Here is a 27,357-nt window from a genome sequence, read left to right as displayed (position 1 = left end):
TTGCAGCCACTGTATCAATCCGTCTTGTTGAGGGTCTTCCTCTTTTTTGCTGACCCTCTACTTTACCAAGCATGATGTCCTTCTCCAGGGACTGGTCCCTTGTGATAACACGTCCATAGTACGTAAGACAACATCTCACTATCCTGGCTTCTAAGGAGCATTCTGGCTGTACTTCTTCCAAGACAGCCTTGGAACCCTGTGGGGCAGTTCTACTCATTTCTCTAGGATCACTATGAGTCAAAATCGACTTGACAGCAATGAGTGTTTTTGGTTTTGATGCAGCATTCCTGTTTCCAAGTATATTTTCAGCCTGCCGCGCTTGGCCAGTGTCAGCAGCCTCTCACTGGTCCCTCATATCCACTCTGTCTGACCCAGCCCTTCCTCCACTCTGAGCATGGAGGGATCTCTTTAAAACCTAAATTGGATGGTCTCATCTCTGTTCTCCTCCCCTCTACCAAAGCCTTCAATTGTTCCCCAGGCTATCAGGAGGAAAATCAAGCTCTTCCAGGGCCTGTGAAGGCCAGGCCCGCAGGTGTGCCCTACCCCTCTGGCCTCACCTGAAGCCCACCCCCTTCCTGGGGTCCTTCCCCTCACTGCATCCCAGCCACAGCCGTCACATCTCAGGCCCCCTCCTACAGATGGCATACTGTCAGCAGGCTGGGCATCAACATCTCAGAATCTTAGGATTGCAGAGTTTGAAACTGCTTCCAGGAGCTTCTAGCAGACTTCCCCCTCAGTAAGACAGAGAAGGCAGGGCTTATCAAAGTGGATCTTTCTAGAATGTTGTTCTGTGGCTCAACAGCCAACTCTGTTGAGTGTAGAGTTTAAAACTGAATAGGCCAAGACCTTACACAGGTTGAGGAAATACAAGATTAGAAAACACAAGCCAACAGAAATCCTAATGGCAGAAAAAATAAAAGATGGGAAGGGCCCAGGGAGGGGCTTGAGCCCCCTGTGGGAGATGATTTTTGGAGATTCACAAACCCAGAGTTAAATCAAGCTGAGTCACACCATGAGAAAGCTCTTCTCCCTTTTGTTTTAATTCTTCTGATTAAGGAAAGAAGAAAGTCTCAACTTGGTGCCAGTAGATCTTTAACACCTCCCTAACTAACACTTCTAAGATGGTAGATGCGGTTCAGTGGTAGAATTCTCACCTCCACATGGGAGACCTGGTTCAATTCCTGGTCTATGCATCTCACGTGCAGCCGCAACTCTTCTGTCCATGGAGGCTCGTGTGTTGTTATGATGCTGAACAGATTTCAGCAGAGCTTCCAGACTAAGAAGAACTCGGAAGAAAGACCTGGTGATCTATTTGTGAAAATCAACCAGTGAGAACCCTATAGGTTCCAACAACTGATGAATGCATAAGCGAAATGTGGTCGATCCATACAGCAGATTATTACTTAGCCATAAAGAGGAACGAAGTCCTGTTGCATGCCACAACATGGATGAACCTTGAGAACATCACCCAGAGTGAAAGAACTCAGGCACAAAAGGACAAACTGTATGATCTCACTTATAGGAAATAAGCAAATATACAGAAACCAAAAGTACTTAGTGGTTACCAGGGGCAGGAGGGAGGAGGGAAAAGGGGGGTTTTGCTAAGATTGCATAGAATGTACGTTAATGGTGGTGAGAGCATTTGGAAAAAGAGTGAAAATGGTTGTACCACTTGAAGAACATAATCAATATCACTGACGTGTACATGTAGAAACTAATGAAATCGTGTATTTGTTGTGTGTGTATTATGATAAAAAATTTAAAAAACAGGAAAAAACAAACCCTATGGATCACAACGGTTCAACATGCATCATGAGGATGGTGCGGGACGAGGCTCCATTTCGTTCCTTTGTGCATGGGGTCGCCATGAGTCAGGGCCAACTCCATGGCAGCTCACGACAGCCACCACCACTTCCAAGTCTCTTTTTAGCAGAGGGAGTAAGCCTGAGACTTGTGGCCTTCTGCCAACAACGGTTTCTAGCTAGAATTTATTTATTAACAAGCTTTGTTTATGGTGTATTTATTTTTGCAACATTCTCTTAATGGCACCTGGCAGTAGCTTTCCATTTTCAGTAATGATCAACAGTTTCTTTATAAAATAAATGTTTTAAGTTTTCAGTGAGTGAGTTAAAAGGAAAACATGAGTAACGGAGCATGCAGGTGACATGCAGATGAAAGGAGGTTCTGAAGGTGAAGCGTGAGTGATTTGGCTCAAGGAAGCCCTGTTGACCACCGGCTGCGTGGTGGGGCGGTCCTGGAGACGCACAGAATGCCTCTCTGAGCCTCAGTTTCTCCTTCTGCAAAGTGAAGATAAGGTCCCTCCTCACACGTTTGCTGAGGGGATTACAAGGGACAGACCCCTAAAGCAGAGGTCCTGTCCGAGCTTAGTTATTGAGTGTGTTTTCTAAAATCTCACTTTTCGAGCATAGCCACGAACTTCCCCTTGTTCACAATTGTAAACCATGGCACCCTCAGAAAATTGCCAAGCTATCTACTTGGTGTTGTTCTCATTCAGTAAAACACCTCCCTCCATCTATATGACTTCAGATGTATCAGCTGCGAGCAGGGCCACGCTTGCACCCCTCGGCGCCCCAGTTTTAGTCTGTGAACCAGCAGAAGCAGCAGGACTTCCAATGTAGCCAGCAAAAGCATGGACAATTAACCTTAGCTACAATACAATGATGGTCTCCATTCAGCTCCGCGGCACGCGCATTTCTAAGGAAACAGCTAAGAGCACTCTTGATACCACAGAATTTTTAAAATGTATTCCAGTGGCGGAATCAACATAATAAGTCTCTGTTAATGGAGCAGGCCCTTCTAACACAAGAGATTTCAATATTAAAAATAAATAAATGAAAATAAAAGCTGATATGTCATCAGCTCCAGACAAAGTGGTGTGCACACAGGCACCAAAGCCGGGCAAACTTCGTTAAGAGGCTCTTTTTGCAGCCCAGGGTCAATAACTGTGATGCTAGGTGAGAGACGAGAAGGCCATAGATGCATGGGTTTTATGCTCCCAGAGAATGGAATGTCCCACTCCAAGCACAAACACAGTTCAACGGTGTTGCGTTCACAGAGAGGCATTCATTTCAGAGCGGCGACCTTGTCAGGAGAAATGGGTCAGGAATTGTGTGATCACAACAAAGGAGAGCCATCTGCCACGTGTGCTCAGGTGGCATCTTCCATTCTGGGGGCATGTGTGGGCTTTCCGACTACTCTTTCTAATGGGCAAACCACCCACACGGCAAGCTTCTGTTCTTAAGAGAGACCCAAACCTGGGAGATGAGTGGTGGGACAAGCAGCTTCAGGAGACTTGGGGATGAACCTTTTCCTGAAGCTACAAAGGATGGGTTTTGGGGGAACCAGCTGGCTCACGTGGGGTCTGCAGCAATTGGCCAGCAGAGAACAGACTCCAGGTTCCTCACTTGGCATCCAGAAAGACAGCAGTGTCCTAGGTGAGGCGGGAGTCCACCGCGGCAGAGCCCGGTCACAGAGGCATTTAACCTACACTTTTTTTTTTTTACTTTGGAGGCGAAGCCGACCCCCAGAAGCACAACTCCGTTTTCTTGCTTAATCCACAACAAACCAATCCATGAAGATATCATAATGGCTTTAGAGGCTTAGCGCTAAACCACATGGTGGTAAACCTGGCAGAAAAGCAGGGCCTTGTGAAAAGTCTGCTCACAACCTCTTCCCAGAAAGGGTTTGCTCTTTTTCTTAAAGGTAGCAGGGATGGACGGCCTTTTTCCTTTCCTTCTTTTACCCGGTAGCCCTCCAACATATTGTGCATAAGAATTTACCTTCGGAATTGCATAAACAAGCGTTACCTCCGTGATTGAGTTTCAGAGATAATTTTGACAACAGAGGCAATTTTCAGAGGTAATTTTGACTATAAGTGATTTTTGCCTTAAGGGCCAGCTTTGGAAACAAATCCCCAATTTCAATACGGTCCCACTGTCATGTGAGAGAAGGCCCCGGGTCAAAAGCCACTGCGGAGAACATCCTCAGGCTCAAGGTTACCATATGTTTATCTCCCTCAGGGTTTCATCTACGAAATGGTGGTGACGTAAATAAATAAATACAACCAGTTGCCATCAAGTCCATTCTGACTCACGGCGGCTCCCTGAGTGTCAGAGTCGAACTGTGCTCCGTAGGGTTTTCAATGGCTGCCCTTTTGGGAAGAGATGACCAGGCCTTTTTTCCGAGGCACCTCTGGGTAAGCTTGGACCTCCAACCTTTCAGTTAGTGGCGGGGCATGTTAACCACTTGCGCCACCCCAAAATATTAGATGACGTTAGATGACCCCCTGGTGACATTACAGAGTCATTAAGAATGAAGATGGATGATTCCATAAAAGTGAATTATGGATAGCCCCGGTTTAGGACATTCTCAAGTTATGATAAACGGCACTTACGGCCCTTTTTTTGGGGGGGGGTACATCTTGTCGTTAGTAATATGTACTATCTATAATGTTGCTGCACATAGTTTGCTGATGTTATCACTCTCAGATGTTCATTCCCAGATGTTCAGTTTTAAGATTTACTGTTCAAAACTCTGCTGTAGAGCAAGCTATGGCCTCGTCTACAGTGACTTGTGTGTGCGTTTGTTTTTTTTTTAATGTATGCGTATATTAAAATCTCAGTCATAGCAACCCTACAAGACAGAGTAGAACTGCTCCATAGGATTTCCAAGGCTGTAAATCTTTACGGATGCAGAATGCCACATCTTTCTCCCTTGGCTGGTGGGTTCAAACAGTAACCTTCCAGTTAGCAGCTGAGCGCTTTAACCACTGCACCACAAGGGCTCCTGGGGTATCTGGTAAACCTACTGTGTTTGGTATCTACAAAGAAACTTCCAGCTTCCCACACACCCTTGCTGGAAACTTGGAGGGGATGGACCATTGGATTTAGATTTAAGGGAAAAAAAATTTTTTTTTTTTTTTTTAATTTTTCAGTAGACTCTCCAAGACTCCAGTCAGTGTAAAATCTTATAAATTAGGTCTTTATCCTTCGTAACTCCTCTGGCCTTCTGCTTGCGGATGGCTTCACTGCCAGGCCATCTGTTAATTTGAATGATTAGTACCAAGCTATCGGAATAGCTTAAAGGAGAGGGAAATTAAGCACCCTCTGAAAAATATTTTTTTAAAAAACACCATCTCTCTCACCCTCGTAAGTTATTGACAAGAAGATTCTCCAAAAAATAAAGAGCACGAGGAGTTGCACTATGGCGTCTTTCCTTGGCCCCTGGACACAAGTCTCCTTGATTGCTTATTTGTGCTTTACTGATTCTAGTCGGCCTATAAGGGGCAAGTCAAGGGTTTTTCCTACCTTTTAACTGAGAAACTCCCTAACGGCCAATCTCAATTTCTTTGTTGGAGTTCATCATTTCTCCCTAGTTACAGGCACTCAGGTCACCGAGACAGATCACCCCATCTTTGTCCTGCCATGGAAAACAGGTCTTTCCCACCAACGCACTCGAGCGCGCGCGCACACACACACACACACACACACACACGAGGAGGTCAGCTCCCTCAATGCAAGGCTAGCTCTGATCTCTCCATCTAGAACCTGCCAGGTCAAAAGAGATGCATAAAAGTTGTTTGTAAGGGGTGGAAGGCCAAAGCCGGTCTTTAAGTTCCTTTGAAGTCACAGCACTTTGTCTTCAAACACCCAACGTCCTCAGAGTGCCTGTCGCTTGGCTGTGAAATACTGATATTGGCAAGTGGTGATCACGAAACCCCCTGCTCCCCTTTGATCTCCAGGTGGCCTTTGTTTTAATGCACTCTTCCACCCCCTAACTTGATGGCGTCCATCACGATCTGTCGACCCCATGCGGGGTAGTTTGCTTGGCTAGCCTTCCCTGGCCCCACCCTGGCACTTCAATAAGAAAGGTCCAGTGATTAATATTTCCTGGGCCAAGGCTTAGCCACATCCTGCAGACTCACACTTGCCCTTCCATGGAAGTCCACCGTATTTGTCATTATTGCTGGGGAGGGAGCCCTTTTAAAAATGGTCACTGGTCTTTGGCTCCGGGTTCCTTCTCCATTCATTGGAGCCCTTCATTTGCATGTGGGATTTGGGGGAACTAGAAGTGGGATTTCTCAAAAATAGAGGGAGCCTTCGGCTCTCTAGGGGTTCTCTGTTAGTCCGTGTGGGTGGGGTGAGGCCCTGCCCTAAAGCTGAGAAAAGCTTCTGAAGGGAACCAGCTGCTGCAGAGTCCGTTCTGACTCGTGGTGACTCCATTGTGTGTCAGAGTAGAACTGTGCCCCCTGGGGTTGTCAGTGGCTGATTTTTCAAACGTAGATCACCAGTCCTTTCTTCTGAGGCACCTCTGGGTGGACACAAACCTCCAAACTTTTGGTTTGCAGCCAACGAAGTTAACTGTTTCCACCACCCAGGGGCTCCTCTAAAGGAAAGAAGGGGTGCATTATGAGTTGAATTGAGTCCCCCAAAATATGTGTTGTAAATCCTATCCCTTATACCTGTGGTTATAATCCCATTTGTAAGTGGGTTTTCTTTGCTATGTTAATGAGGCAGTGTTGGTATCCAGTGTGTCTTAAGTCACTCTCTTTTGAGATACAGAAGAGCAGATCAAGGAAGCAACCAAGCAAGCAAAGACCAGAGGGGGAAGATAGATGCCATGCCACATGAGATCTCCAAGGAACCAAGAAACAGAAGCTGAAAGAGACGAGGACCTTCTCCCAGGACCAACAGAAAGAAAAAGCCTTCCCCTAGAGCCAGTGCCCTGAATTCAGGCTTCTAACCTTCTAAACTGTAAGAAAATGAATTTCTATATGTTAAAGCCATTAACTTATGGCATTTCTGTTATAGGAGCACTAGATAACTAAGACAGGGTGAAAAGGACAATGAAGGGTCAGAGGCTTTCCAACAGGTCTCTGCCCACACTGGGGTCCCCAGGTCACAGTGGACACACAAGGTACATGTGCAAAATCAGGAGGAGCACCCATTTTTGTTGGAGGAAGTGTGAAAGGCACCCCCTCAGGGAGGAGGAGAGAGGAGCAGGCGTCTTTGCTATGAGCTGACTCAGCCCATGGCCAGAGGGTCTGGCCTGACAAGCTAGGCATGGTTGGATTTCAGCCCTATTGGCACAATCCACATAGCCATACACAGAGACCCTGTCCCCCATTCGGTCTGCCACTGGGCCTTCTTCTCAAATGGACGATAATAAGTCCCCTACCAAACACCCCCACCTGGGCTCAAACCTACGTGTTGTTCCCCAAGTGTGGATCACGCACCGCTGGCAGTGAGCAGGGTGACTGGATGATTATGTATTGATAAAGTTTATGGCAAAGCTTTTTCCCACCACATCTGTTTGCAAACAATGAGCATGCAGATGATGGATATTCTCGTACACCAGATTTCCACATGGCTGCCTTTTTAGTTGAGAAACACATTCTGACCTTAAGGTTGGTTCACAGAGATGGGGACAATTGCAAAGGTGATGGCCAAATGGAAACACTGCCTTGGATGCTGTCCACATCTCCCCGCACAGGGCCCACCTCTGCACCGGCCAACGCCTCTTCCCAGACGCAACCTGCCCTCCTGGCTCCTAGTCCTGACGCCTGAGTTTTGACCATCTCTGATCTGCCCTCCCAACATTCACATTGTCTATGCATTCCTGGCCCAGAAGGAGCCCCAAAAAACCTTTCTTGGGGTCTCTCCCCCAACACTGATGAGCTTGGCCTCGTTCTCCACTCAAAAACAAAACATTTATTACCATGTGTCCCCACTCACAGGCACTCAGCCTTTTCCTTACTCATATTGCCGTGGTGCTGAGTAGATAACACCAGTTGGCATGCATTGTCTGCCTTGGAGTTTGCACAGCACTGACCATACACAGTGGTGCTCTTGATCCTTGCATGGGGCCAGAGATGGATTACCCAATAAACAAAGCACACATGAGCTTACTGGTGCTTATTTACTAATCTGTAGTACACACTTCACTTGTTTTCCACTACTTCAGAGATTGGCAGAGTTCTGATTGGTCTGTTGGGTTCCACCAATGACCGTTGGGAGCCTTCTGTCCCTAGCTATCAGCTCTCTGCCTTTGTCTCAGAAGGAGTCCCATTGGAACTACTGTGGGTCACTGACATCCCAACATAAATGGAAATTCAAGAACAGGATTTAATGGGGGCAACATTGGAGCAGGTCCATGGAAACAAGTAACAAGGAACCCGCCACCAGCATGATTCTTTCAGGGGCACAATCTAATCCAAATGAGGAGACGTTGTGCCCCTGGAAATCACAGCACTCCAACTCTTTGCCTTGTGGATGCCCTGAGCCATGGAGCCATGCCCTGAACATCCAAGGGCCTCAGGCTGGACCTACATTCCCAAGGGTGGGCTGGGAGCTGGAGAAGGTCTCAGGAGTGACAGGGGTATTGTGGAGGGTCTGGAGGGCACAGATGTGACATAAAGCCACCTGCTGCTATCACGGGGAGGCCCCATGGCAGAGGAGGGAGATTTCGTGGTGTCCTCTGCTCTCTGCATGGAAGCGAGCTCTCTCTTGTCCTGAAAACACAGGCCAAAATTGAGTCCAGAGATGCCCTCCACGAGGGGTGTCACTCAAGTACACCAAGTACACCCCAGTGATCAATTCCATTGGCCATGTCTACTTGAGAGAGACAAGGCAATGGTGGTAAGGATGGGAGCCACAGAAACAAAGGAAGCACAAAGCTGGTTCCCTGACCCTACTTCTGCCTACCCCCACCATACCACCTCTCCCAAAGGACTTTGATCCTTGAAGTTCCTTAGCAAAGACAATGGCTTTCATTCCACAAGTGGCCATCAATGAGAAGAGAAGACAGTTTCCTTGATTTACATTCTCTCAAGGACTAATCTTTGTCCCTCCCTACTGGGGAGGGCTTTGGGAGCTGGGGCTGGGGGCTGAACAAAAGCACCATTTGCCTGCAGGGCGTACTGGAGCTTCACAAAGGTGGAGGCAGAGGTGTCCTTGCAAACTGTCCGCAAAGATCAAAACCTCAGAGAGCATATGGAGCCCAGGGTCAGCCCTTGAGCCAAACAGACAACAGTCAGCCACAGAAGGCTGATAATTCAGTCACTGCTGGCCAGATGAGGCCATGGCCTTTTTACAGATGGTCCCCATTTTCCTGTCAGCACCCTGAAAGCAAGGCTGAGGCTGAGCTCAGCACTGCTGGGGTGGGGGTGGGGGGGCGGTGGGAGGAGGGAGGGGAATTTGAAGTCTCCAGAGATTAAGCTTTGCCCTGGCTGCTCAGTGATTGCAACTTCAAATAGCACCTCTTCCAGAAAGCCATGTCCATTAGTTCATCCTCCATTTCTCTCCGAGTTTGGTGAAAAGTATGCCTCTTACCACTGTGCACGTGAGCAATGTACCTTGCAGCTCTCAGCATATAACACTCCTATTCCTCCCTCATGCTGACCCTCAAGCTGCCTGTCCATCCAGCAGCCCATTCTGACCACAGTGGCCCTTGGAAAGAACCAGGCAGACTTTCTTTGTAGAGATGGGTAAAGGTAGACGCACCAGGGAGTCTCACTCGTGTTTTTCTAAGTCCTGGGGTCAGTCTGTGATGACCCTGCGTGGTGCAAACGGTTAAGCACTAGGCTGCTAACCAAAAGGTTGGCAGAAAAATCCACCTAGAGGTGCCGTGGAAGGAAGTTCTGGTAAGCTAGTTCTGAAAAATGAGCCATCAAAAACCCTTAGGAGCCCCAGGTCTTCTCTGACACACGCAGGGTCGCCAGCAGCTGGTTTGGTTTATGGGGGGTGATCCGCACTGAGTACAGGGCCTAGCACATGCAGATGGTGCTGAGGTGTTATGGGCTGGATTTAAACCTTGGTTTCTCAATATTCTCACCCAGTGCCCTCTCCACTATTTCACCACTACTTCAGGGTCATGTTGATGATGACCTTTGCCGTTATCATCACGAACCTGGTCCCTGGCTGGGCTTTGAGCTCCTGAGGTCAAGGGTGGTGGTTCCTGCTCACCCTGCATCCCAGTACCCAGGTGGCCCTGGTCCTGGACATGTCCTGTTTGGGCTAACAAGGGGCTCGCCTCCAATGGGAGCATTACCTGCCATTTCTGAAGAAGCCTGCTGGAGGGGCTTGCGTGGGTCCCATGCCTTGAGTGGATGAGGGCGGCAGCCTCCTCTTGGCACCCAATGTAGTTTGCGCAGTCTGCTGGCTCTCAGCTGAGCACGGCTCTGCAAAAACGCCCCTGTGTACCTGCAGGGCACAGAAGCACATGTGTGGTCAGCAGCCCGAAAGGACGAGCCAGGAACTAAGACCTGCAAAGCCTAAAGAGGCTACGCTCAGATGACACACCCCTCAGATGAGAACTTGGAGCTCAACCTCTAACTAGCTGGGTGACTCCAGGAACTTACTCTTTCCCCCAATCGGCAGCCCTCTGTGTGACACGGGATTATCAACAGGATCTAACTCATGAGCTTCTCGTAGGGACTAAATGACCTAGTGCTTATAAAATGCTTCCCACACTGCCTAGCACTTGCTGCTGTTGTTGTGTGCTTGGCACATACTAGGTGTTTAATAAATAATTCTGACTCATGGCGACCCCATGTTTGTTAGAGTAGATCTATGCTCCATAGGGTTTCCAATGGCTGAGTTTTCAGATGTAGATCACCAGGTCTTTCTTCTAAAGAGCCTCTGGGTGGACTTGAACCTCCAACCTTTTGGTTAGCAGCTGAGTGCATTCGCCACTTGCACCACCCAAGGGCTCTTTAATAAATGATAGTTGCTGTAATTGACTACTAAATTATATAGTCTTGGCAACTTAATAAACAGGCAGCCCATTAGAACTTTCCACATGTTGGAGATGCCCTATGATCTGACCTGTCCAGCACAGCAGTCACTAGCCATGTGGTACTGAGCACTTGAAGTGGAGTTAGTGTGTCTGAGGAACTGAGCTTTGAACTGCATTTCATTTTAATTAATTTAAGTAGCCACATGTGGCTGGTGGTGACCAGACTGGACAGCACAGGCCTTGAGGAACTTCTTCAGAAAGTGAGCATCACAAGTTCCATCTGATGAGCCATCTGAATCATCTGGCCTCATCATCTCCAAAGTGGAGACTTCACACCCCAGGGGAGGACAAGAAAGGGTGGAGAAAGAAAGTTACTTTATGTTTCATCTAGGCTTTCTTATTTCCATGGTGATGTGCACTTTGTAATGTACACAAAACATTAGCAGAGTAGAACATATGTACAGAGACCAGAAGAACTAGATGATGCCCAGCTTACACTACCAACAATTCTGATCAGGGCCACAGTGGATGGACCCTGATAGAATGGGAGAAAAACACAAAACTCAAATTCTTAAAAAGTTTAGACTTACTGGACCACTTGAGACTTGGGGACTCCCTGAGACCTATCGCCCTGAGATACTCTTTAAACATTGAACTGGAACTAGCCCCTGAGGCCAGTTTTTAGTGAAAGAATAGATTGGCACAGAAAATAAAGTTTATCACCCATGAGTATGGAGCTCCAGTAAAAAACCATCATGAGGAACCTGTACATAGACCAAGAGGCAGTCATTCAAACAGAACAAGGGCTAGTGTGTGGTCTAAAATCAGGAAAGATGTGCATCAGAGTTGTATCCTTTCATCATACTTATTCAATCTGTATGCTGAGCAAATAATCTGAGAAGCTAGATAATATGAAGAAGAATGGGGCATCAGGATTGAAGGAAGACTCACTAACAGCCTGTGATATGCAGATGACACAGTCTTGCTTCCTTAAAATGAAGAGGACTTGAAGCACTTATTGATGAAGAACAAAGACTACAGCCTTCAGTATGGATTACACCTCAACATAAAGAAAACAAAAATCCCCACAACTGGACCAATAAGCAACATCATGATAAATGGGGAAAAGGTTGAAGTTGTAAAATATTTCATTTTACTTGGATCCACAATCAATGCCCATGGATGCAGCAGTGAAGAAATCAAATGATGCATTGCATTGGACAAATCTGTTGCAGAAGACCTCTTTAAGGTATTAAAAAGCTAAGATGTCACTTTTAGGACTAAGTTACGCCTGACCTAGCCATGGTCTTTTCAATCTCCTCATGTGCGTGTGAAAGCTGGACGTTGAATAAGGAAGGCTGAAGAAGAATCGATGCCTTTGAACGATGGTGTTGGTGAAGAATATTGTGTATACCATGGACTGCCATAAGAATGAACAAATCTGTCTGGGAAGAAGTTCAGCCAGAGTGCTCCTTAGAAGCAAGGACAGAAATGTTATCAGGTGAGACCAGTCCTTGGAGAAGGACATCATGCTTGATAGAGAGTCAGCGAAAAAGAGGAAGACCCTCAGGAGATGGACTGACACAGTTGCTGCAACAACGGGCTCAAACATAACAATGATTGTGAGGATGGCACAGGACCAGGCAGTGTTTAGTTCTGTCATACACAGAATCACTACGAGTCAGAACCGACTTGAGGGCACCTAGCAACCACAACAAATGAGACCAAAAGGTCAACAATTACTCTAAAGCAAAGATGAGGAGATAGGGGTGCAAAGAGCACTAGAAATGGAACAACCAGAACGTAATTAAAGAGAATGTTGGCACATTGTGAAAAATGTAACTAATGTCACTAAACAACTTGTGTAAAAACTTTCAAATGAGAACCTTATTTGCTGTGTAAACTTTTACTGAAAACACAATAAAATATTATTTAAAAAAAGAACAGGAAAATAATGCATGAACAAAATGTCAAAATAAATTGACAACTAGAAATCATACAAAAACAATAATTAGAAATCCAAAAGATAAACAAGATTTCAGAAATGGACAGGGTCATAGGAGGTCTGAGGAGCTGGTTTGAAAAAATGGAAGACAGGGTCAGTGAAATTGAAGGCAAACACTTGGATACAACTCTGAGGAAAAGTCAGAAAAAAGAATGAAGAAACCCTGAGAATTATGTGAGATACAATCAAAAGCAAAAATTTACAAGCAATCAGAGTCCCAGAACAGGAGATAAAACGGAAAATACAGAGAGGGTCATTGAAGAATTGCTGACAGAAAACTTCCCTAATATCATGAAAGATGAAAAGCTGATCATTCAAGAGGCCCCATGAACCCCACATAGGATAGGCCCAAAAGAAAATCATCAAGGCATATCATAATTACACTTGTTAAAACCAAAGACAAAGAAAGAATCCTGAAAGCAGCTCAAGAAAAACAAAAAGTCACATACAGAAGGAAAACAAGACTGAACTCTGATTACTTCGCAGAAACCACGCAGGCAAGAAGGCAATGGGATGGCATATATAAAAGCTTGAAAGAAAAAAAATCTTCAACCAAGAATAACATATCCTGCAAAACTCTCGTTCAAACATGATGGTGAAATTAGGACATTTCCAGATAAACAGAAATTAGGGGAATATATAAAAACCAAACTTACAAGAGTTATTAAAGGGAGTTCTTCAGTTTGACAACAAACATCAGCCCATTTTACAAGCTAAAGTACAGAGATGCACAGCAGCTGCAACATGCCCTAAAACACCCAGAATGTGTGGCCGGGTGGAAACTGGACTTGTAATCCAGTGCTCAGTACCATTTTGCTAGCAGCTGCCATCAGAGGTCAAAGCGATGGGCTCCCAAGATCTCTGCACTGATTCCATGGCAAGGTCTAGCAACAGGACCCCTTCCCTTACAAGCCTTTGTTTCCGAAAGCTCTGCTGCCGTGAAGCCCCTCAGAACCACCCAGTGCAGGGGGCAGGTGAGGATACGTACGTGGCCATTTCCTCGGCACCTGTCTGAGCCTCCCCAAAAGCCAGCCACAGTTCCTAATCACTGGGCTGCTTGGAGAACTTCACATTAGGCCTGCACAAATGCAGCATCCACTTGGTGGCTTTTTCTTTCTCTTTCCTGGCAGTGATAGTGTATGGGCATGGCTCCCGTCACAAGGGTGCCTCCCCGACCCTGGGCAGGAGCTGTTAGGTACCTGCTTGTTAAGACCACAAGCTCCCAGAAGACCTACCTGAGCCGGGGTGGGGGTGAGACGGGACTGCCAATCACAAAGCCCTGCACCAGTGGGGTTCCTGCTGGGCCCCGGCAGCGTGTGACTTCAACGTGCAGGGAAAAAGGAGGAAGGTGAGAAGACAGGAGATAATTCTTCTCCATGCTGTGAGTCACCTTTGCCTTGAGTCAGTGGGTGATGCCACACGCTAACAAGTGATGAGATGGGCGAAGTGTAAGCTGCAGGGAGGTCTTGCTTCCAGAAATGGAGAGTGGCCGACTCCACTCAACCAAATAACGAGGAGGCCACTGCGCAAGTCCCACTAAAGTGGAGCTGGGGAGAGCCCACAGGCCTTGGCATTGCCATCAGCACAACGTTTTGTTGAGTCATGGCAGGATCTGCTTCTTTCTCTCTGAGATCTTCCAGATCGTTCTGTGTACAACCCCTCCAGTGGTAGTAGCACCCTAGGAACTAAGGCCGAGGGTCAGGCAGAGCCTGTAAATTTGCCCTCATCACAGGTCCATGCAGGGGCTGTCCAGAGCTCCTTCCCTAGGCAGGCGGGGGTGTGGGCAATAACGACTCACAGCACCGCTTCTCACCCTTCTGTGAGGATTACCCCTGGCCGATGGAGCCATAGTGTTGGATATGCGTAGGGTGTTTGCACACACACGCGCACACACACACACACATACACACCCCAGGGGCTCTTCCCCATTGCTGATGTTGCAGGTGTAACAGCCCCTTGACCTTGAGCAGGAGAAGCTCTATGGGGCAGTTCACACTCCAGAGCTCCCCGTGGGATCAGGCTGAGTCTGTACAGTGGAAACTACTTCCTTGCTTAGCTTCTTCCCTGCCCGGGTCCGCCTTCCTCACGTCCCTGCATACCTCCTGAGAGCCCTCCCTCTATAAGTCACTTGTACCACAATCCCTGCCTCAGGCTTTGCTTCTAGGGAACCTCCCCTGAGACACCCCATTTGAGTGTTGTTTTCCCCTTCTTCTGCTCTCCCGAGTCCAATCCCTCTGTTTGCCCTGGAGACACCCACTCGTGCATTTGATAAACATCCTTAAATATGCATGTATCCTTATGAATATGTAGTGTTGTATTTGTTTGCGACATTGTACCACAGATCCCAACCTTTCCCTCACTTTATTTTTACTCAAGGTTGTTTTTAACATCTACCCTGGTATGTATATCTACTTTGTTGTTTTTAGCTGGCCTAGATGGTGATTTGGATCCCTGGGTGGTACAAATGGTTTACACTAAGCTACTGACCTAAAGGCTGGCAGTTCAAATCTATCCAGCAGTGCAGTGGAAGAAAGGCCTGGTGACCTGCTTCTGTAAAGATTAGAGCTAAGAAAACCTTATGGAGCACAGTTCTACTCTGTCACACATAGGGGTGGCCACGAGGCAGAATCAACTCAGGGACAACAGGTTTAGTTTTTTGGTTTTATATAGTGATTTATCTTTTTTTTTTAATTGACTTCTATCTAAGGTTCAGATTTTAAATCCACTCCTGTTCTCTCTTTCTATGTGCGTGTGCGTGTGTGTGCGTGTGTGGGTGTGTGTGTGTTTGTGTAGATTATGGACACTTGTGTGAGACCATCATGATATATTTGTTTATAGGTTTCATGGAAGACTCATCAGAAAAAAAAGCCTTCTTACCCCATGCTAGGAGCCCTGGTGGTGCAGTGGTTAAGCATTCAGCTGCTAACCAAAAGGTCAGTAGTTCAAGCCACCAGCCCCACCATGGGAGAAAGATATGGCAGTCTGCTCTTGTAAAGATTTACAGCCTAGGAAACACTACAGGGCAGTTCTACTCTGACCTGTAGGGTTGCTATGAGTCAGAATTGACTCAACAGCAGTGGGTTTTTTTGTTGTTATTGTTTTGTTTTTGTTTTGCCTTATGCTAGCTTCAGCAGCATAGGAGAGGCATCATCACAGAAAGACCTGAGAGCCTGAAGGTGGCCAAGGTCATGAGTTCAAGGGCATCAATTTTGACTTGGTCCCGAGGGAAGCCCTGGAAAGGGGCAGAGGGAGATCTGGGTCATATCTTGATGATGCTGGACTTTGTTGACCAACCAGTCTCCTCTCGTCCACCCTCCTCCACTGCCCCTTTTATGAGCCACATCTGAGTGGAGGAGATGGAGCCCACCTCACACATGCTCTTTCTAGGGGAAAAGCTTGTCATTTCTCATATTATTTCTCACCCATTCTTCTCTTCATCCCACAGGGAAGAACAAAGCAAGAACAGACAAAGTGTGAGGTGAGGAATGGTACAGCCCCCATATCTCACTAAGCAGAGGTCTGGAGCTGTGGTCACAGCTTCTGGGACTGTGGTGAGCATGACAAAGCCTGTCAGACATGTATAGTGGGTGTCACATGTACCAGGAACTCAGTGTACCAGGGTCCATGTGTACTAAGGACCATGTGTACTGGGAGCCATGTATACCACACATCACATGTACCAGGGGCCATGTGTTTCTCCTTATATGGATATCTATCTCTATCCATCTATCTACCTACCTACCTGTCTACCTAAGTATATGTCTGTCTGTCTATCTATCTATCTATCATCTATTGATCTATCTATCTATCTACCTATCTATCATCTATCTATCCATCTACCTATCTGTGTATCTACATATGTAATCCAGGGATTTATTTTTATTTTTTTCCATATGGAAAACCATGATCCACAGTACCTGGAGCCCGATCTACTGGAGTCCACATAAACACAGGAGCCACATCCATAGGGCTATGTTTTTACCTCCCTTCAGAGACTGTGTACTCATTACTGTGCCATCCCACTGAATAAGTAAATTGTGGTCTGACAGCCTCAGACAGATAAACAGCTGCTTTGCAAAGACAGCCACTACCTAGTCATACAGTTACCTTCTCTGAGCCTTGTTACTTTTCTCCCAGCTCGCCCTCCAGTGACTAATGCGTCCTATAGGGTTACAGAGCACCCTTCTCCCACATGACTTCCATCTCCTCCCCGCTCATCTCGATTCACTTGAGACTTCACCATCCATTGTTCCATTTGTCAGAAACTTCCTAGAACAAGTCTCTGTCTCATGCTTCATACAGCTCCGTACACAGTTACAAATTAATCAATAAAATCCAATTCCATGGTCCAGCGCTTACTTTGGGTGCAGCAGAAGCTTTGTTTGTGAGCTCTCTGAATCTCGATGCCTCTGGATAATGACAGGGCAATTAGCCACCCAAGCATGAATTTTCTCTGTTTTTCCATTTCTACTCAGAAAATGGACCCTACATTTTCTAACCCCCCTTCTTTGACTCATGTAGTTTCATTAATGAAAACAGCCATTTTCATTACAGTGTGGTATTTGGAGTGGCGAAAAACAGGCAAATAGAACAGAATGGAGGATTTTGAAAAAACCCTCAAATATAAACAGGAGGTTAAAATATAGCAAGTAAGTGGGGAAAATGGATTTAATATTTTAGAGTTTGCAAACCACGTACAATCTCTGTCACATATTCTTCTTCTTCTTAATGACCTTAAAAAATGTAAAAACCATGCCTAGCTCACAGGGGATACAAAAACACGTCAAAAGGTAGATTTGGTCTGTGGACCATGTTTTCTATCTGGACAAAAATAAATCCCTACCTTACATACATAGATAGATGGGTAGACAGACAGACAGAGATACAGAGAGAAAGATATCCCTATGAGAAGAAATGTAAGAGAATATATTTGTATATTTGTGACACTGGGAAATTGAGACCAAGATTTCTTAGGCAAGACCAAAAAGTAATAATTATAAAGAAAAAGACAGCTACAATCGATTCTCAAAATACACAACTCTTAATGAAAAAAGAATCATAAACAGGATTAAAAATAAGAATTTCATTTCCAATAGTACAGTCAACTAGACACACTGGTAGACTAAGTACATACTCACCTTTACACTAAAAATGTGGATTAAAATAAAGATTTTTCAAATATTTATGTTGAGATGTGTTGATGCTCCCTTTAGAAAGTAAGAAACATTTAAAGGTCAAAAACCAAGTAAAAATAGAAACCGAGAAAGGCAAGCTAAGGACTGACATGATATTTCCCCTTGAGGGTATTTAACAAACCAGGTGAGGTTGAGTTCCATTTTTATGGTCTGGTTGGGTGCAGGGCACTGGATTCAAAGCCCAGAATCTTCCCTAGGTGGAGAGCCAAGTACAAGACCCAATCTCCATGCCTGCGTAAAGCTGAGACCTCAGAGGGTTGTTTTGTGGTTAGGTGCCATCGAGTTCGTTCTGACTCATGGCAACCCTAGGTATCACAAAACTAGATGTTGCCCAGTCAGGCACCATCCTCACAATAGTAGGTATGTTTGAACCCACAGTTGCAGCCACTGTGTCAATCCATTTCATTGAGGGTCTTCTCCCCTTTCACTGACTCTCTACTTTACCAAGCATGATGTCCTTCTCCACGGACTGGTCCCTCCCAATAACATGTCCAAAGTAAGTGGGACAAAGCCTTGCCTCCTTGCTTCTAAGGAGCATTCTGGGTGTACTTCTTCCAAGACCAAAAAAAAAAAAAAAAGTAGCCAGTGAAGACCTTATTAGAGAGTTATACTCTCAATACATAGTTGAACTAGAAATAAAAACACCTACCCAACCTCCTACCCAGATGACACTAAGAAAAATTCTTTACTCAAATCTTATCACTGATGAAGGGGTGGAAAGCCTCTCCTGTTAATCTCATAACAATAAGACAGTCTTTTCATAGTTTTGCAACTAAATTCACACTACATGAGCAACCCCCAAAAAAACCTAAAGCCAAGAATTTCATTTAAAGTGGTGCCCAGTGGGTGTTTTCAGGCATCTAGCAGAAGCAAATACAAATCACCACTAGAGAAACTCATCTTTCGTCCAGGACTCAAAGTTCCAAAAATATGAGCTCACAGTCAAAAATCCCAAGACACACAAGCAAACAAGTGACCATAAGTGAGAGCTGGTACATAAAACAGAGTTAGACATTTAGACTTCATATATCGGTGTTATCAGACTAAAAATACTAAGTGTGTTTAAAATAAAGATTGAAAATAAGAGTAAAGAACAAGGGATATGAAAATGACAAAGCAGATTGGAAAAATAATTAAATAGAACTTTTTGGAGATAAACTATAATATACACTCAACAACTGAAATTTAAAACTCAGTAGAACAATGAAAGCAGGGGGACAAATTAAGGTGCCACTGAAACAGTTCAGGAACTTCTTCTGACCAGGATGATGTAACAAAAACCAGATTTACTGCCCCTCCCCCACCTGAAGAAATGGACAAAAGCCGGGAACAATGGTTTTAAGGACATTGGATATCAAGGAATGAAGGACAGCGATCCCTGAAAGAAGAAGAAAAAATGAAATGAGCCTTAGGATTGCCTTGCTTACTAGTGGAGAATTTTTCCAGGTCAACTCAGAATGGAGGAACCCAGGAAGAACCTAGCAGTGTTCTGAGTTAGGGACACACAGCTGGGAGTCTGTGGAGGCCCAGGTGGATGGATTTCATGGAGCAAAGTAGTGGAGAGTCAAAAGCACCACAGGATGAGAAGTCTGGAGATCTGCAAAGAGTTCCCTAGAGTCTTCAGCCAAGAACTGACCATTATATACATGCAATGAAATTACCCAAAGCCAGGGCCAGAACTACCTGAAAGAATTGGAGGGAATAATCCCCAGAGATCATACAGGGCAAAGATAGTTCCTGTTCCCACAAGCCGGACTAGGAAACCTCATAATTCACAGGGCACTGAGTACCATACTAAGAAAGATTTGCCTTAGTAGTGAGGAAAAAATTATCCCAAGTCTAAATGCTGCTATGGTCCTGTCTAACAATTAAAGTCAAGTCTCAAAAGGGTCAAACTATTCCCAGGTTATTTAACCATGAGCTAGAATAAAACTCAAGAATATTCTCAGTACCAAAACATAAAAGTTGTGATATCTGGAATTCAATAAAAAATTACCAGGCACGTAGAGAATCAGGGAGATATGACATGAACATTTAGAGAACATTGTACCCAACAACAGCAGAATGGTCATTCTTTTCAAGTGTGCGCAAAACATTGGCCAAGATAGACTGTGTTTGAGACCATAAGTCTTAATAAATTTTTTAAAGGTTCAAATCATACAAAGGAGGATTTGAGCACAATGGAATTAAATTAAAAATCAGTAACAGAAAGATATCTAAAAAAATCCACAAATACTTGGAAACTAACAATACATTTCTAAATAAACCATAGTCAAAGAAGAAATCAAAAGAGAAATTAGAAAGAATTTTTTAACTGAATGAATATGAACACACTACATATTAAAATTTGTGGGATGTGACTTTGAAACAATACTTAGCAAGAAATTCACGGCACTAAATACCCATATTAAAAAAGAAGAAAAGTCTTAAGCCAGTGACTTCAGTATCTCCCCTGAGAAACTAAAGAAGACCAAATGAAACCCAAAGTAAAGGGAAGAAGAGAAATAATGAAGACCAAGGCAGAAACCAATGATACAACCACTTTGGAAAACAGTTTAACTTCTTAAAAAGTTTGTCATTCATATACCATACGTTGCAGCCATTCCACTCCTAGATATTTACGCAAGAGAAAATAAAGCTTATGCCCACACAAGGCTGGAAACAAGCCAAATGAGCACCAACAAGTGAATATATAAACCAATTATGGTATATCCATGTGACAGAATACTGTTGTTGTTGCTGTTAAATGTTGTCACGTCAATTTCTGACTCATAGGAACCCCATGTAACAAAGTAGAACTGCCCCATTGTGTTTCTTTACAGAACCAGCTCACCAAGTCTTTCACCCGGAGCTGCTGGGTGGGCTCTAACCATCAACCTTTTGGTTAGCAGCTGGGCAGGTAACAGGGCTCCTTAACTGAATATTACTCAGCAATAAAAAAAGAACTACTGACACACACAACACCATAAAAGAATCTCAAAATAATCACGCTGAGTGAAAGAAGCCAGAAAGAAAAGAGCACATGATGTATTAATCCATTTTTATAAAATTCTAGGAAATGTGGACTAATCTATAGCAATAGGAAGCAAATCAGTGTTACCAGGAGATGTGGGGGGAGGAGGGATTACAAAGGTTCCCGTGGAAACTCTGGGGTATGATGGATATGTTCATGATCTTGATTGTGCTGTTGGTTTTACAGGTGTACGCATATATCAAAGTGTATTAAGTTATACACTTTAAATATGTACAATTTATTAAAAGTTAATTATACCTCAATAAAGCTGTCTGTTCAAAACACCTCAATGGATCAAGAAAATTAGTACAATTTTAAAGATACACTTGAACGAAGTATCTGGATCGTAGCACAGAGAAACAAAGTTAGCAAAAATGAAGAACGGTCAAGGGACACGAAATACAGAGCGAGAAGGTGTAGTGTGCATTATTGCAGTGTTCCAGAAAGAGAGGAGAGAGCATAGGGCAGAGGCAATATGTGAAGAAGGATGGCTGAAAACTTTTCAGATAGAAATCAATGCACAGATTATGAAAGCCCAGTGAACTCCTAATGGAATAAACACAAAGAAGCATATACCTACATACATCAAAGTAAGACTACAGAACACCAAAGATGAAAAGAAGATCTTTAAAGTACCCAGAGACAAAAGGCCTTCAAAGGACAGAGGTGTAGACTAACAGCTGACTGACTTTGCCATCACAAAATGGAAACCAAAGGCTACTGAGTAGCATCTTTGATGTGCAGAGAGAAAATAACGGTCAACTGAAAATTGTATCCCAAGCAAAAACGTTTTTCAGCAACATAAAACAAATCCATTTTCAGACTAATAAAGAAGGAAAGTGTTCCTCTCTAAAGGAAATTCAAAAGAATATGCTTCACACAGAAGAAAATGATCCCAGCAGGAAGACCTGACATTCAAAAAGAATGACAAGGGAAGATATGGTCAATTATGGGGTAAATAGAAATAAATAAATTAAGAAGACAAATGATAGACTCGGGAAAGACATTTGCAGTACATTCAGTAAACAAATAATATATACAAATCTAGGATATATAAAAAATCCTACAAACTGTGTAAATTGAGTGGCAAAAATATTAAAAATCTGGCATAACAAGCATCAGTAAGGATTTGAGGGAAGGTGGAACTCTCACTCAAAGCTGGAGAGTGATTTGGTAATAACTAGTTCTACTCTCTCCTATAGGGTCGCTATGAGTCGGAATCGACTTGACGGCACTGGCTAGTAAAGTTGAAAATGTGATTATGTTTTATAACCCAGCCATTCCACTTTTAGGTAAATTTCCTAGAAAGCCTCTTGCACTGTGCCTAAGGAGGCGTGTGTAAACATGTTCGCTGCAACATTAACAACAACGAAAATGGGACACCACCTTAATGTTCATGTTATGGATTGAATTGTGTCCCCCAAAAAACATGTGCGGAAAATCCTAACCCCTACACCGGTGGTTATAATCCCATCTGGAATGGGTTTTCTTTGCTATGTTAACTAAGCAGTACTAGTGTAGGGTGAGTCTTAAGTCAATCTCTTTTGTGATATAAAAGAGCAGATTAGGCATAGAGAAGCAAGCCAAAAGCGATGGGGGAAGATAAAGGCTACACCACATGAAGATCACCAAGAAACAGATGCTGAAAAGAGACAAGGACTTTCCCCTAGAGCCAACAGAGACAGAAAGCCTTCCCCTAGAGCCGGTGTCCTGAGTTCAGACTTCTAGCCTTCGAAACTGTGAGAGAATAAATTTCTGTTTGCTAAAGCCGCCCACTTGTGATATTTCTTTTACAGCAGCACTAGATAACTAGATCAAGAGGCAGTTGTTTGAACAGAACAACAGGATACTGCGTGGTTTAAAGTCAGGAAAGGTGTGCATCAGGGTTGTATCCTTTCACCATACGTATTCAATCTGTATGCTGAGCAACTAATCTGAGAACCTGGACTATATGAAGAAGAACAGGGCATCAGGATTGGAGGAAGACAACCGGCGTTATGCAGATGACACAACCTCGCTTGCTGAAAGCACAGAGGACTTGAAGCACTGACTGATGAAGATCAAAGACCACAGTCTTCGGTATGGATTACACCTCAATATAAAGAAAATGAAAATCCTCACAATTGGACCAATAAGCAACATCGTGATAAGAGGAGAAAAGACTGAGCAATTTCATTTTACTTGAATCCACAATCAACACCCATGGAACCAAAAGTTGAGAAATCAAAAGACGCATTGCATTGGGCAAATCTGCTGAGAAAGACCTCTTTAAAGTGTTGGAAAGCAAAGATGTGACCTTGAAAACGAAGGTGCACCTGATCAAGCCATGGTGTTTTCAATTGCTTCATGCATGCAAAAGCTGGATGATGAATAAGGAAAACGGAAGAACTGATGCCTTTGAATCGTGGTGCTGGTGAAGAATATTGACTACTATACCATGAACTGCCCAAAGAGGAAACAAATCTGTCTTAGTAGAAGTACAACCAGAATGCTCCTTAGAAGCAAGGATGGGAAGACTACATCTCACATACTGTGGACATGTTATCAGGATGGAATCAGTCCCTGGAGAAGGACGTTATGCTTGGTAGAGGGCCATTGAAAAAGAGGAAGACCATCAAGGAGATGGATTGACACAGTGGCTGCAACAATGGGCTCAAGCATAACAACAATTGTGGGGATGGTGCAGGACCAGGCAGCGTTTAGTTCTGTTGTACATAGGGTCACTATGAATTGGAACCAACTCAATGGCACCTAGCAACAACAACAAGTTAACTAAGACAGCCCATAAGTAGGAAAATGGAAAATAAAGTACGGATACTCGTGGGTTGGAACACTCCTGGTGTCCAGAAAGTAAGATGGATAAATTTGATCTTTGTGTCCCAACATCGTTAGATCTTCAAAGCCACAATATTGAGTTTAAAAATCAAACAGAAGAATGATATACTCAGCATGATATTGTTTATATAGATTTTTAAAAGAAGCAAAACGTTATATGCTATTGGCAGATGCATTGCATTGTAGGAAATGTATGAAAACGTGGATTGAAATGACTCATGCCAAATGCATAATAGCGGTTTTTTCTGAAGAAGGGAGGGAGGGGGGCTAGGGAAACTACATAATTATCTGCGATATGTTTGTTTGTCTTTTAAAGACTCGAAGTAAATGTGACAAAAAGTAAATATTTTTAATTACTGGGTCATCATTACCAAGCAGTTTTGTTTTTTTTTTGGTATTACTTTTTTCCAAACAGAGAGAAAAAGATAACAAATCATCTGATATGTGAATTTTAACATTCTCTGTGAGCTAAGGCTTATAGGGGGGATGTCTACCAAGTGTTTCATTTTCTGTAGAACAGTAAAGACAACCGAAGCAAAAATGGGCAAGTTAATCAAGAAATGGGCTTCTTTCTTGATAAGAAAATATAAAAATTAGAAAGAGATAAGAGGTTGATACATACATATATACATACATACATATGTAGGTGAATAGATAGATAGTGTGGGAGGCAGAATAAGAATCCCCAAAGATGCCCATACCCTAATCCCCAGGTCCTGTGGCTGTGTCACCTTACATGGCAAAAGAGACTTTGCAGAAGCGATTAAGAGTATGGACCCTGAGATGAAGAAGCCCTGGGGGTGCAATGTTTAAGTGCTTGGCTGCTAACCAAAAGGTCAACAGTTCAAACCCACCAGCCTTTCAGTGGAAGAAAGGTGTGGTAATCTGCTTCCATAAAGACTACAGCCTTGGAAACCCTATGGGGCAGTTCTACCCTGTCACATGGGGTCACTATGAGTCAGAATGGACTCAACAGCACACAACAGTTGTAACACCTTGAGATGATGAAATTACCCTGAATTACCCAGGTGAGCACAATCTAATCACATGGGTCCTTAAAAATGGAGGAAGAGGAGGCAGAAGAGAGAGATGAGACTGAGGAAGGGGTGGGAGGAGGGTTAAAGTCTGAGAGCGACTTGACACACCACTGTTTTTTTTTTTTTAATATGGGAGAAAACGGCCATGAGCCAAGGAACTGAATTCCGCCAACAACCAGGATGAACAGGAAACTGATCCTTGCCCAGAGCCTCCAGAAAGGAACACACCCTGCTGACACCCTGATTGTAGTCCCACGAGACATGGACTGGACTTCTGACCTCCATCACTGTAAGAAATAGAGTTGTGCTGTTCAAAACAACACATTAACTTTGGTAATATGTTATAGCAGTGATAGAGAAGTATGATAGATAAACAGATTAGATAGATGATGGATGGATGGATGGACAGACAGACAGATAAGTAGGTAGATAGGTAGACAGATAGACAGACAGACAGATAGATAAGTAGGTAGACAGATAGACAGACAGACAGATAGATGTGGTACTGTTAGGTGCTTCCGACTCAAGTGACAGGATAGAGCTGCCACATAGGTTTTCCTAGGCTATAACTTTTATAGGAGCGGATCTCCAGCTCTTTCTCCCAGGGAGCCACTGGGTTGGTTCCAACAGCCAACATTTTGGTTAGCAGCTGAGTGCTTACCCATTGTGCCACCAGGGTTCCTAGGTAGATAGACAGACAGACAGTAGATAGGTAGGTAGGTGGACAGACAGACAGACAGGTAGACAGTCAGACAGACAGATCCTGTACTTATCCAAATGGAAGTCTTCCTGTCTGGCTCTCTGAAAAGGAACTAGGTGTGAACGAATCTTACGTAATGACTGACTTCCAATGTAAATTGCCATATGAAAAATAGATGTATTTCCACATGTAGAGGTGAAACTTTTGTGACGAGAAAAAAGCTCTGTGTATGGCTTGCTGGACAGTGAATTTGAAGCACTGTGAGAAGCAGAGATCACCTTTCAGCATTTTCCCATCTAAAGGACTCAGAATGGAGTCCCTGGGTGGTGCAAACAGGGAACCAGCTCTGCTGCTAACTGAAAGGTTGGAGGTTTGAACCCACCCAGAGGTGCCTTGGAAGAAAGGCCTGGTGATTTACTTCCAAAAACACAGCCACTGAAAACCCTATGGAGCAAAGTTTTATTCTGACACACATGGGGGTCTCCGTGCGTTGGAGTCAACTCGATGGCAACTCATTGGTTGGCTAGGGCTCAGGAGTGGGCCCTGGAGAGAACGTTTCTACCACTTAACCACACCACTCCCACCATCAGAAAACTGGAAAATTTGAGGCTTCATGTGGGTAAAACAAATGGGTAGTTTCCTTTACCAAGTCTCTGTGGCCAGAATACCAATGGCTTGTAAGAAATTTGCCTTTACAGGGAACACCTTCACTATAAGCACAGGAGCATATTCCTTTGGAGTCCCTGGGTGGAGCAAACAGCTAGCATGCTCAGCCAATAGTCAAAAGGTTGGAGATTTGTGTCCACCCAGAGGCACCTCAGAAGAAAGGCCTGGTGATTTACTTCTGAGAAATCAGCCACTGAAAACCCTAAGGTAAGTGAATCTTTCAAGGTTGCTGAAAACAATGTCAATATAGAAAAATCTATTGTACATCTCTGTGCCAGCCACAAAAGGTTAGAAAATGAAATTTAAAAATGGAAAGATATACCATGTTCGTGGATTGGAAAAACAGCAGTTTTCCCCAAATTTATTTGTAGATTCAAGTAACCCCAATAAAAAGTCAAGCAGGGTAAAGAGAAAGAAAGAAAACCCTATGGAGCACAGACCTACCCTGAGACACATGGGGTCACCATGAGTTGGAATCAGCTCAATGGGAACTGGCTTGGTGCTTCCCTCTTGGGGCCACAAGCACCTTGAGAGAAGGCACCGTATCTTCCCAGTGCTAAGCACAGTGTCTGCTCCTTTGGAATCTCTGGAGGTGGCCATCTCCCAAGATGTAAGGCCCCCTCCGCAATCAGTAGGGCTTACCTGTATAACCCATAGGTTGCTGGGTTGTACAAATAGTTTTCACTCAGCTACTAACCAAAAGGTTGGTGGTTCAAATCCACCCAGCAGCACTGCAGAAGAAAACCCTGGCAATCTACTTCCTTAAGATCACAGCCATTGAAAAAACCCTGTGGAGCACAGTTCTACTCTGACACACACGGGGCAGCATGAGTTGGGTCCAACTTGACAACAATGGGTTTTTTGGGTTGTGTAATCCATAAGATTTTGAAACGGCAGAATGTGACTCCTGAGGTTAGGTCATGGAAGCATTGTGGCTTGCTCACTCTGGGGGAAGGGAGTCCTCACGTCATGTGAAAACATCATGGGGTGGGGCAGGGATGCCAGGGAACATTAGGGGTCTGGGCACACCTTTGATGCTGGGTGCCGTTGAGTCGATTCCAACTCATATGGCAATCCCATATGACAGAGTAGAACTGTCCCATAGGGTTTTCTAGGCTGTAATCTTTATGGGAGCAGATCACCAGGTCTTT

General features: G+C 44.4%; 1 protein-coding gene across 12 annotated transcripts in view; it reads right to left on the bottom strand.

The window, feature by feature from the left end:
• Positions 1-27,357, bottom strand: part of ZNF831 (zinc finger protein 831) — a 163,102-nt gene that overhangs the window by 110,114 nt on the left and 25,631 nt on the right. For all 12 annotated transcript variants that reach the window (XM_064276296.1, XM_064276294.1, XM_064276293.1 and 9 more), the window contains one exon: positions 10,069-10,220. In XM_064276296.1, coding sequence (XP_064132366.1) covers positions 10,069-10,220 — 152 coding nt within the window. The remainder of the gene's footprint in view (positions 1-10,068; positions 10,221-27,357) is intronic.

This window comes from Loxodonta africana, chromosome 24, assembly GCF_030014295.1.
Source record: "Loxodonta africana isolate mLoxAfr1 chromosome 24, mLoxAfr1.hap2, whole genome shotgun sequence".
Lineage (NCBI taxonomy): Eukaryota > Metazoa > Chordata > Mammalia > Proboscidea > Elephantidae > Loxodonta > Loxodonta africana.
Note: the sequence above shows the minus strand (reverse complement) of the source record. Positions and strands in the feature narration are given on the sequence as shown.